This window comes from Cibotium barometz, chromosome 7 (assembly GCF_041138505.1).
Source record: "Cibotium barometz isolate CiBa-2024 chromosome 7, ASM4113850v1, whole genome shotgun sequence".
NCBI lineage: Eukaryota > Viridiplantae > Streptophyta > Polypodiopsida > Cyatheales > Cibotiaceae > Cibotium > Cibotium barometz.
In genome coordinates, this window is record NC_141052.1 from 45,024,925 (window position 1) to 45,036,751 (window position 11,827).

The window sequence follows — 11,827 nt, forward strand, 5'->3', positions numbered from 1 at the left end:
AAGGCATTGCAATATGATATAGACGTTATCTGTTCTAGAGTTATTCAATCTATCTAGTCTTTCTTAAAGACAACTTACTCCTTCTCCACGTGGCCAAATGAGAGGGAGAAAAGGGACCAAGAAGAAAGAAAGATTTTTGAATTTTTGACATTTGAAATGAAGGTATATTTTTTCATGCTTGGGTCATGCTCCGTTGGCTAGCTATAGGAATGCATGGGTCACCTATTCATTCATTTGATTTATTCATCAGGTGGGTTTCAACGATAGTGTGCTGATTTGTATAATCAAAAACACACACACAATGGCCAATAAAAAATATTTCTCTATAATAGCCTAGACATATCTTGTGAAAGATTCAATGCTACATTGCTATGTGTTGTTAAACTTTATATAGGAAAATATTCGTTTGTGCAAAACATTTCAACACAACTATAGAAGACGACTTGATTTAAGGAACATGTTCTCTTATGCATTCAACCATTTTTTCCAACTAAATACATATTTCATTATTATAAATCTAATTTGTTTATAATGGTATATATCATATATAAGAAACATAATTTCCCTTTCAAAGTACAACTTTATGCTCATATGGCTATATGAATCATTTGATGAAAGATATCCCACACCTTTCTCTTCTCCATGATTTAACTTACATGTTCAAAGTAAGTAATAAGACTTTCTTTAAAAGGACCAACTATATCTCGTGATACACTACTTGTTGCTTTAAAAAACATGCCAAATGGAATGAATAGAGCTTAGGGGATTATTATGAAGTATCGAAAGATGATGAATCTCAAAGGTTGATTTTTCCATGTAAGCCATTTGAGGTTTTCTTTAAGGGCCATTATTATGAAGTAAGCCATTTGAGTTTTTTTCGAAAGGGCCATTTGAGTTTCTAAGAGAAAGAAACTAGCTAACGTACAAACATCAACAAACAATTTCCCTAGGACACCTATTTTTCTCACGCTAAGTGTTTAAGTGTATAAGAAAACCTAAAATGATATAAGTATGTAGTGGAATAGATAACAATTTATTTGAACTTTACCTTTGGACATGAACTTTACTTTTGGGCATGCATGGTTTGTATTTAAAGACCAAAGAAAGCATCATCTCATCAAAAGGGGATAATCTTCACTTTCGGTGTGGTAAAGTTGAAATGGACATATTTTTTAAAATAAAAAAAAACTCAAATATATGGACCAAAAAAGGGGGACAAGTTTATGCCTTGGTATTCTATCATTGTTTTGTTGTGCAAGGTGGACATACTAGATGGATTTTTGCATGTTCTTGTTGAAAATCTAATCCAAAAAAGAATGTGCAAAAGGCTTACTACAATTCAAACGAAAGATACTAGCCAAAAGCAACATGGCGTGAGTGCCTTCTTGATGGACTCACCCACCCTTAAGTTGCATGCCAAGGTTGGGGTTTAGAGAAACTAGAGGCCACATTCCTTGGAAGTCACCCACTTTGCTTGTGTGAAAAGGATAGTAAAAAGTAAGTATAATAAGTATACCTTGATAGTAAAAAGTAAGTTTAATAAGTATACCCTAATAAGTATATACAATCTCATGTAAGTGTACAAAAACTTATATAGTTTTTGGACAATCTAACATCTTCCCCCCCCCCCCCTCCCCCTCCCAGTTTTCGGATAATCTAACATCTCCCCCCCCCCACCAAACACACAGACACACATGCACATGCACATATATATGTGCATATGTGCATGTATGAGAGAGAGAGAGAGAGAGAGAGAGAGAGAGAGAGAGAGAATTTATATACACAAGTTTTAGAAAAACATGTATAGTTTTGGAAACCATAAACATACCTTATTGAAATTCACCTATTGGGAAATACTTGCTACTATGATGGTGCAATTGTTGGCACCATCTTGCATTTGTGGTGGAAGATTTTTAATAGCATAGAATGAATTTTAAACCACTAGTTCAAATACTATGTCAAGGCTAGCATGATGTAGGTGAGATCATACACCTTTCTGATCTCTCTCTCTCTCTCTCTCTCTCCCCCTTGTGTTTTCTATGGGCTCCCCTTTGCACCCCCACTCCCGCCCCCGCCCCTGCGTGTGCGTGCATGCGGGAAGATCTGATTGAGGTCTAAGATCTTTCTATCTCGGGGGGCACATACTCTAAAGTGATTCGAATAGAATTGGTTGGAATTGAAAGCCCGTGAGAAGTGAGTGGCGGAGGAGTAGGGTGAGGAGGTATGCCTTTACCTAAGGTCTACCTCATAAATTAAATGGGTCGCCCATCCAAATAGATGGAGGAGGAGGAGGAGGGCAAACGAAGGAGGAGGAGGAGGAGGAGGGGGTGGCTGTTGGGCGAAGGAGGAGACGGAGGAGGAGGAGGAGGAGGAGGAGGAGGGGGTAGGTGGAGAAGGAGGGGTGGAGGGGGGTTGGTAGGAAGGAGGGATTGTTCAAAACCTTAATATATTAAGGTCGAAAACCTTTTCAACCTATATATATTAAAATTGAAAACCTTAGCTTGTGATTAAAAAAGAATGCCCCGATAGGACTATTAATTATTTAAAACCCAAATAGTGAATAGGTACCTCTGAATATATATATATATATGTACCTTGTGAATATGAACTATTGTAGTCCCCTATTTTAGCCATGAATAATTCATTCACTCTATTCTATTAATTAATTTTTTTGTTGATGTATATTCACTTTATGCTATTAATTAATTTTTTAATCGATCTCCATTATTAATTATTTAATTGAAAAGAAAAGAAAATGTTGTGGGCGCTTATTAGCCATGAATAGTTCATTTTTTTAAAAACATTTGAAAAATGAACTATATGAAAACATTTAGTTTATGACATGGCGAGGAAGCTGACGGGAGTCGGTCGCCCACGCGCCTGGTCTTTTTCAGGCGTTGCTATAACACGCAGCCTCAGGGGGCGGCACAGGCTACCATCTTCATGTTTCCTATTCTCTTCAGTAATCCTCAGGGCCGCATCCACCCTGTTGCCCTCCTTTTCAATTGCAGAGCTTGGATCTCGGCGATGGGCAAGCAGAAAGACACAAGTGATTGCTCTTCTTCGACCATGTATGGCAGATCCTGATACCATCTTTAAGCACATAGCTTTGCGGTTCTGACAGACCATATCCAGCAAGCTTACCAGGGCTTCTTGCCCTATGAAGCACCACAGTTACATTCAACCTCTCACATCTCAACACCTTGGTAGGTGAGTCATTGGTAACTTGCACCCTTTTAACAGTCTTGTCTGATCACATTATGGCATCTGCAAACCTTGGAAACACATATCTTGACACCCCACTTATCAGAGATGGGAGTTCCTTTTACTCCCTCACCTTTGAGGAGTTTCAGAACGCCCTTGGAGAGCCTGGTGCAAACCTCGGATCCATGAATATGGATGAACTGCTCAGGAACATTTGGACTGCAGAGGAAAGCCAGGCCATGGCTGCAGCAATGAATTCTTTAGAGGGTTCCAATGGCGGCGTTGCGTCACAATTATCCTTACAGAAACAAGGATCTTTGTGTCTTCCTAGGACTCTGAGCACAAAAACGGTTGAGGAGGTGTGGAAGAGCCTCCAGCCGCAGCAGGAAGGCACTGAGGCTATGGGAGGCGGAGCCCGTCAGCAACGCCAGATCACTCTAGGAGAAGTGACCTTAGAGAATTTCTTGGTAAAAGCTGGGATTGTGAGAGAACGGACGCCCTCCAACCAGGCATTTATTTCCTTTGGAGGAAATGGTGGGTTTTCTGGCCAAAGGAATGATGGAGGGAACCATAGAGTGGAGAATGGAAGCATGCCAGTTGGCCTCATTTCCCGGCCCCAATTCATGCCTACAGCGGGAAATGTACTGTCTGGGCCATCTTTGATGGACAGAATGCAGCCCGATGCCCCACACAGCATGAAATCGCCAGTGCAACAAGGTGATTGGATGGACAATCCATGTAGGAAGGCCATCACACAGCATCAACAGCATGGCCAGCAACTTTTTCAACGGCAGGTTATTGCAGAGGCTGCGTCTGCTTATGGCAATGCCTCAAATGTCAGCAATGGGCCTCTTATGGACACTCCTCATGGACGCCTGTCTCCTGTAGGCAGAGGGCTAGGGGAAGTCTTTGGCAAGGGAAGAATAGGCACGAGTCTTGGTGGTGGCACATGTTTCAATGGATTAAGCTATGTAGCAGGTTCGCCTCTCAGCCCTGCACCAGATGAAACTAGTCCTCAAACAAGTAACCTGCCCTTGTCTCTAACTGTTCAGTATGGGATGAATGGGCAACAACAAGGGAGGAAAAGATGCATGGAAGGGCCAATAGAGAAGGTGATAGAAAGGCGTCAGCGGAGAATGATCAAGAACAGGGAATCAGCTGCTCGCTCCCGAGAACGAAAGCAGGTACACAGTGCACTCTTACATGTAAGGTCTTGCAGAGGCTGGGGTGAGGGTCTCTTGCATCTTACGTATAAGATCACCCACAGAGAGTCTTGCACATGTACTTTGGTTTTAGAGATGGCAAACATGAGTGGTTGTGGTTTGGTCTCATTGTTGTTGATATGGATGCACTTACGATGGCTATTTGTGTATTCATGTTGTGTTGTTTCTCCCTAAGAGCTTCTTCTTTGTGGGGGAAAGCTTCAGTAAAGCTTTTTTCTTTCCTTTTTATGTGTATGCAGAGTAAGAGGTCTTAAATCTTTTCGCACCCTAGGGCATGGAGAGCTATCAACATATCTGAGGGCTCAAATTATTATAACATTTTGATTGATGATTTGTATGCCATTCATGGAAATCTACCATGGCTTCATTATGCCATGGTCATGGGCTCTCTCCTGCTAACAATAGACCTTATGGTGTTCTCAACAGGCTTATACCGTGGAATTGGAAGCTGAAGTTTACCAATTGAAGGAAGAAAATATGAAACTTTTGAAAAATCAGGTATGACACCCTGAGTATATTATCTATTTTGGCCATGATTTTCTGGGATACTTTGTCAAGGAGTCGTATAAGATGAAAATTTCAACATTGATGCCTGTAATGGACCATATGAAAGTCTCAAGGTATGTATACTACAAGTTTTGCACTGTATGGAGGGGAATCTTGGGGTTGTGTAAACCTGCTCTTGAGAATCAACATTAATGTACAAAAGCCACTATGCCTTACAGCGATCAGTATACACAAGTACGAGTTGCTATTCCTTACTATATTCTGTCTTTTATTTTGCAGGAAGAAGAAGCAGAAAGAAGGAAAAAACAGGTAGTTAATGACATTGTTTAAGTTCATGGTTTTTTTTTTTGTAAAGGAGTATTTTATTTTCTTTATGCAATGTTTTATATCTCAGTGAGGGCAGCCTCTAGCAGACCTCAGCGCTCTTGAAGCTCCCCCCCTTTTGCATGCTTGCTATAAGCAGGTGCAGGTTAAGGGAAATCTGCTGCAGATGTGGGCTGATTGTGGGGCTGCTGAATGCTTAACTGAGGTGAAGAAAACTGCTAGAAAACTTAGGTTTTGGTTCTTGCTGAAAAAGGAGGTGGTATTCCAGCTTCTAGGAGGAAGGGGCACTTCATAGCCCTTACTTGGCTCCATGATTGTCTGCTTGAGATGGCATAGTCCATGATGGGTCTGCCAGAGATGGTTGGTCCCATGTGGAGCATGTAAGAACTTTTCAGGTGATAAAAAAGCAATTGTACCAGGTAGAGAGGAAAGATACTAAACTTTGATCTGCACTTATAGCTCATACGACTTTCTGATTTTCAGATGAGAGAATGAGTAACTAAAACCAGAAATAGGAATGATTGACTAAAAACAGAAACAGAGGAGTGCTGCACACCTCAGTGGGAGAGGGAGTGCTCCACACCTCAGTGGAAGAGGGAGTGCTCCAATCTTCTGTGGAGTGGAGAGGTGAGGGGAATAACTGAGTGGAGCATTTTCCCTCAACATTCGCGGATGCTGCTCCAACTTCTCTCCAAGAACAATTTTAAAATGTTGGGCAGTACACCATCTGAACCCTCCAGTCAAGCTGAGAGTGCTGTTGAACTTAAATGTCCTTGGGAGCACAGAGCTCAAGTTTCTCTGTGATTGCCATGCTATTACGGTTGTGGCAATGAGAGTGAGTGGCTACAGGGGTATTTCTTTTCACGGGAGGCATCTTGCATGTGTAGAAAGTAATATTAACAATAGATGTTTTTTTTTTTGGGTTAATTTAGAGCTCTTGTCTTCTTTAATGTCGCCTTTGGCGGGTTGGAGGTGGAAGGGCTCTTTAGTAGCAGCCTTTGTCCAGGATTAAAGATGTGGAGCGGGTTGCGAGTGGGTGAGCACCCAGAAAATTCATGAGCTCCAGCACAGAAGAAAACAAGGAAAAGGGAAGCTTAGAAACAGAGAGATTAGAAACCACCCTAAGTTCTGATAAAGATTATAGGTAAAGGATTGAGTGTGCATGAGAGAGAGAGAGAGAGAGAGAGAGAGAGAGAGAGAGAGGGGCTTGATCTGGTTTGAAGTGACAATGTGGGATCTATGGGAGGTTGGAAGAAACTGGCGGCCCCCATGTGGGAAAGGTAGTGAGTGGGGAAAAGGGTTAACAAGACCTTGCTATTTTTAGAGTGAAGGGGGAAAGTGGTTAGTCTTCAAATGATACAAAGCTTGCTACAGGAGAGGCTAAATATGTGGCCCGTGGGGTTTTTTTTTTTGCAAAATGTTGGTTGCATATACTATTGCATGACGGAGCTCAAAGGCAACACTACTCCAGTGTGTGGGCTTGGTAATGCTGATGGCTAGAAGAGGTGATGGTGAGCATGGGTACATTAATAGTGGGGCTGCGGGCAATTATTTCATTGATGGATGCATATTTCTATGAATGGTGAATTTTATTCAGTGGTTATTGACTAGCTCTAACTGGTTTGCCATTAATATCTTGTGTACTTTTACATAGATTCTTGCTGTCATGCCTTCATCAGTTCTCAGGGCAGGAGGTAATGGGTGCCCTTTGAAGAGGACATACACTGGTCCATGGTGATGGATCATGTCATACACAGAACATGGCATTGTATGATCTGACCATAGTTAGGTTTCTCTGTGGCATTATCTGAAAAGTAAGGTCCTTTTTAATTTTAAAAAACTTACAAGGAGGCAAGGATGTGGATGAATCTAAGCCTTGAGATAGTGTTTGCTCAGTCTTATGGGCAGCTTGGAAATGTGAAATATAGAACAGTCCCTGCTGAAGGCTCTGCTTTTTGTACCATACAAATTCAGCAAGGATCTATTTAACATATCTTGTAAGGTTGGATGTATGTGAGTACTTCCTTTGTACTTAAACTGAAGAAAGTCTTATTGTAGTGCTTGCTAGTGGATCTACAGATTCAATTCTTCTTATCATGTATATTCCATGTATTTAAAGGAGTTAATGATATGTTTTCTCAAACTAAAATAAAATCCTAGACATGGAAGTGACACCTTTCATTAAGTTTAATGGAGTGAGAAGCTTTGTAAGAGGCTTGTCATTGGGAAGCTACATTAAAGAATGTCTAGAGCTTTTGAGATTGATTAATTATAAGTTGAGTTGAAGATTCTCAAATGAGAAGATTGGCTCGGTGATTTTGATATAGGTTTTCATTGAGAATGTTAACCCATGTAAAGGGGATAGTTGTTTATACGCCCTAATTCTAATGCAAGGATTATAGAGTCATGGTTAAGAAGTTAATTGGAGGTCAGGTCTAGAACCATATAAAATAGGATGTTGAAGATTCTCAACAAGGATTGAACAGTGAAGGTTGGTGATTATTGCCATAAGTTTGAAAGTTTTTCTTGATCCCTAGATATTTCCCAATGTGGATTTGGTTATCTCACCTTAGCTTGAATAAGGTATTCTCACCTTAGCTTGAAGAAGCTCTAGGTGCACAATGTTTGTGTTCCCACTCAGAGATAACTTTCTTAAATGTCAAGCTTATCACCAATTTATGAATTTTGAAGATATGGAAAGGTAAATCAACTTTGAATTCCAAGAAGCATCCATCTATGATAAATATTTGAAAAATAATGTGCCTAATAAATTCATAATATTTAAAATCATTGAAAATAGCGTACAAATGTTGTAATGGCCTTATCTTTAAGGAGATATGTTCCTTAAAGAAAGTGCCTTTAGTTGATAGAAGCTCGAGCCATTATAGATAATGGCTTAAATATATAATGAAAATTTTTTGTATTGCGTCTGCAGTGTGTGTAAAAAATTATTTAAGGTATCTTCATAGTGAAATTTAAAAATTAGAACTTTGTAGTGTGCTTAAAAAAATGTGCAAGGTATTTGTACAATAAAATCTAATAATTAGAACTTTTTGGTAAAAATTGCTTATAGAGACAAATTTAAAAAGTTTTTTAACAATTAAATGTTTTTTTTTCAATTAGTATCTTTTGTTGGGTTTTGTGATAAGATTTTTTTTTTGTAACAATATATATAAACATTTTAGAGAAGTGTCTAAATGTCACAAATAGGGTTGTTTTCGTACGACGTACGACAACTTGTCGTACGGAATGCTTCCCTCCGTTCTAAAATACTCCATATCTGGATTTGGAAATACCTAAGTTTATAAGTATTTTTTTAAAACACCGTATTTTATCGTACGATAAGAATTTTTTTTATATCATATCGTATTTTCTTGTACGGTATTGTATCGTACGAACTGGATGGTATCGTACCTGACAACTATGGTCACAAAAATGATTTTTTCTTTACAAGAGTGGTGTTAGGGGTATATGAGATTTTTAACTTTTAATAAAGTTTTATTTGATACGACCTTTTCTCCAATGTTACCCCTCACGAGTCTCAGGCCATGTGGGTTGCTCCAAAAGATGCCAATGTCTAGACAGATGACAAGCTTTGGAGAAACATGATGCATCCAAATAAAGAAATACTAGAGAAGAGGGGGGTTAGGAGTGGGTTTAAGTCGCTACAAAGAAGGTTTTTTCAATGATCTTGTTGTTACTCCAAGGATTATGTAGGCCTTCATGTAGGTGCACTTGTGAAAGTATATTTGTAAGCATCTTTCGATGGTGCTTATTCACTCCAAGACATTAATTGAATTTTTTTGATGGTGCTTAGTCGATTACATAAAGAAAAGCTTAGGCTTCCTAAGCTCCCAAACGTTAGGTTAGGCTTTCCATTATCCCAAACATTACTATCAAGGTCATTTGTAAACCTTACAATTCATTTTTCAACAATAGCATAAAATAAGAGCGCAAAGACACGTGTCCATGGAAAAACAAATCACACATGTTATTTATAAAGGATAGAACCAAGACAAGAGGACATACACACAAGGAAAGCCAAGTATACAAATGAAACCTAGAGGAAACAAGCTTCTTCCTCACTAAGACTAGCAAATTTACAAACTTCTGGCGAGAGCGGTACAAATTCATCTCCATTGACAATGGTTTTTTTGAATTTTTGTGTTCTTTTCCATACAAAAAGCTACGATGTGCTGTAATCGTGTGGTGACTGGGCTTCTTGATCATCATCAATAACGATGGGATTTCCATGACCCCCTAGCTCTGCAGTGTGGTTGCCATGCACGTTCTGTACTCCATCACTTTCGTCATCTTCATCGAGTCTCTGTCGGACCGTGCATACATTGGATTGAAATATCTGACACAGGAGTATCTGCAAAGAATTTCTTCTATGTCTATGCAGTGGGTGAGGTGAGGAAGCTTCGTAACTTTTCATACTATAGCAGATCTTCTCCTGCTCTTACTCGAACCAGTCTTCGGAATAATCCAGGATGCTGCTGGGTAGTATTTTCCAGTGCGGATCATTTTCAGGAGACAGCTCTAGAGTGAAGCGCCAAGTTTGTTGGCTATATAATTGTCCATGTATACATAAGGCCGCTTAAACAGATTGATAGGTGACAAGTAGACTTTGTTCTTTAAGGCTGCCTGGCCATATAGAGTGTACATCTGACGTCCTCTTGTTATCTCCTCACTAGAGATATTGTGTGAGAAGAACTTGAAATGCAGTTTGTGTAAGTCCTTCATGCAGTACCCTACTAAATGTATGCATCTTAATTTGTCTAAGACATCTACACATCCCTAAGGCACCCTCTGGTTTGAAAAAGTCCTACCCTAAATATCATTTTATGGTTTTGCATATACGACCATTTGAAAGTGGTTCAAAGTACCACCTTTCTCTAGTGCAAAGAGCTCTTTTAAACAATCCATTCTTATAAACTCTTCCAGTGGTTCCCAACATGACAATTTTATGTTTCCATTCCTGATAGCCACGGTCACTGATACTTCGAAGAGCTTTGTCTTTTTCTCCGGTGGGAATCCAGGCGTCTTGTGGATAGAAAGCTCCGACTCCGCATTTTTCTCACTTGTCATGGGTTGTTTGCCTTTGGGGTCGTGCTGTGTGGATCTTGCACAAAACAAGGAGTAGGCAATCTAATATACGACTAATAAGCAATCAAATAAACTGTCATTCGTCAATTGTTTACAATGACGATTATACAAAACGTTAGCAACCCCGAGTACTACAGTTAGGGCATGCTTACGTTGCATGTGATTTAGCGCATGCTAATGTTGCATGCTATTTACTGTTGTATTTAATCAATCAATGAGTTAGCAAAGCCGCCGAGTACTACACTAAGCACATGTTTGCGTAGCATGTGGTTTTTATGCTTATTAATCACAAAACCTTATTTACTTTTGTATTTAACAGTGCAATAAATCAATCAATATGCACCCACAACGTTTAATCAATGAACATGCTAGCATTGAGTATGATTCATATTCATACTCATTAATCAACAGGACCAATCGAATGTGCGCCCATTAATCAACATGAGTAATATTGCTTCTTAAAGAACGAGAGGTATATACGGACCAGATGATCGAGCTCTCTGCTTGATCGCATGCAAATAACGACAGCAGAACCATAGCAACAAACATGCACACAGCATGTAAAGACACGTGTCCAAACTTACCTTAGAAGCTAATATGCACAATTAATTAATGGCAACCAAAAAAAACGTTGTGGGCGCATATTTGTAAAAATCTTTTTCTTGAATTTTAATCTAAGCAGCAACAATTAAGATGCTACATGAGTTTACATTCTTACAAACCCCCTCCCCCCCCCCCCCTTCTCTCTCTCTCTCACACACACACACACACACACACACACACACAACTTGCTAAAGGCCTTGATCCCCTTATGGATCAATGTATACTCGTGAAATATTCTTACATGGGTTCTCAAAAGGAAAATACTCGTCCCCAAGCTGGTAGCCTAGTGGATAAGCCTTTGAACTTCCTACAGGAGCTTGGGTTCAAATCCTCTTGGGGACATCTTATACTAAGGGCGTGTTCATGTGTAGGTGGGCATTGTGTAGGTGGGCACGTAGGCAGCTATCCACACTCCTTAGGCTGCCATCGTTCGATCGGCATGTTGCTTGCTTCCACCTTCCTCTTCGGTGATCCTACGACAACAACAATGTACAATGCCTGCCCTTCAAGCTCACACTCTAGATCAGGGATGATGGTTACCATGGACATCAGAGATCGTGACTCGACTTGTGATGCCCAGTTCTACTAAAGCTGTGCAGGGTGTTCACTCCAATCGGCCAAGCGACTAACTTGTGGGGTTCATCCCGTGGCTTGTCCACTGCTTATAAAGTGGCCAATATTTGGAAAGTGTGGTACCCCCTTGTGGTACTCGGGTGTGTGTGTCGTTAGTATGGTGTGTGTGTGTAGCCGGGTGAAATTCCTGTGTGCAACTAGGAATAGAATAAGACCTCATGGAAAAAAAAAGAAAAGGAAAATACTTTATAATTTTCAAAGGGATAGCTTTTGTACAAAAAATT

At 39.9% G+C, this 11,827-nt stretch overlaps 1 protein-coding gene across 2 annotated transcripts; it reads left to right on the top strand.

The window, feature by feature from the left end:
• Window positions 1–2,822: 2,822 nt before the first annotated feature.
• On the top strand, window positions 2,823–7,352 carry LOC147637065 (bZIP transcription factor TRAB1-like). Of its 2 annotated transcripts, none has more exons than XM_086800683.1 (4): window positions 2,823–4,388; window positions 4,854–4,925; window positions 5,214–5,243; window positions 6,913–7,352. In XM_086800683.1, exons 1-4 carry the CDS (start codon window positions 3,261–3,263, stop codon window positions 6,994–6,996), a joined length of 1,314 nt encoding a protein of 437 aa, XP_086656809.1. In that variant the 5' UTR covers window positions 2,823–3,260; the 3' UTR covers window positions 6,997–7,352. The 2 variants fall into 2 exon arrangements, 1 of the variants encoding a protein (XP_086656809.1); XR_015266322.1 differs by having other exon boundaries at window positions 2,829–4,388; window positions 4,667–4,925.
• The last annotated feature ends 4,475 nt before the right edge of the window (window positions 7,353–11,827 follow it).

Bases quoted from the DNA above. Each gene is read 5' to 3' on its own strand.
- LOC147637065 (XM_086800683.1), top strand. From the start codon at position 3,261: ATGGCATCTGCAAACCTTGGAAACACATATCTTGACACCCCACTTATC. The intron at 4,389-4,853 runs GTACACAGTGCA...TGTTCTCAACAG, and splicing joins GCTCCCGAGAACGAAAGCAG to GCTTATACCGTGGAATTGGA. The intron at 5,244-6,912 runs GTAGTTAATGAC...ACTTTTACATAG, and splicing joins CAGAAAGAAGGAAAAAACAG to ATTCTTGCTGTCATGCCTTC.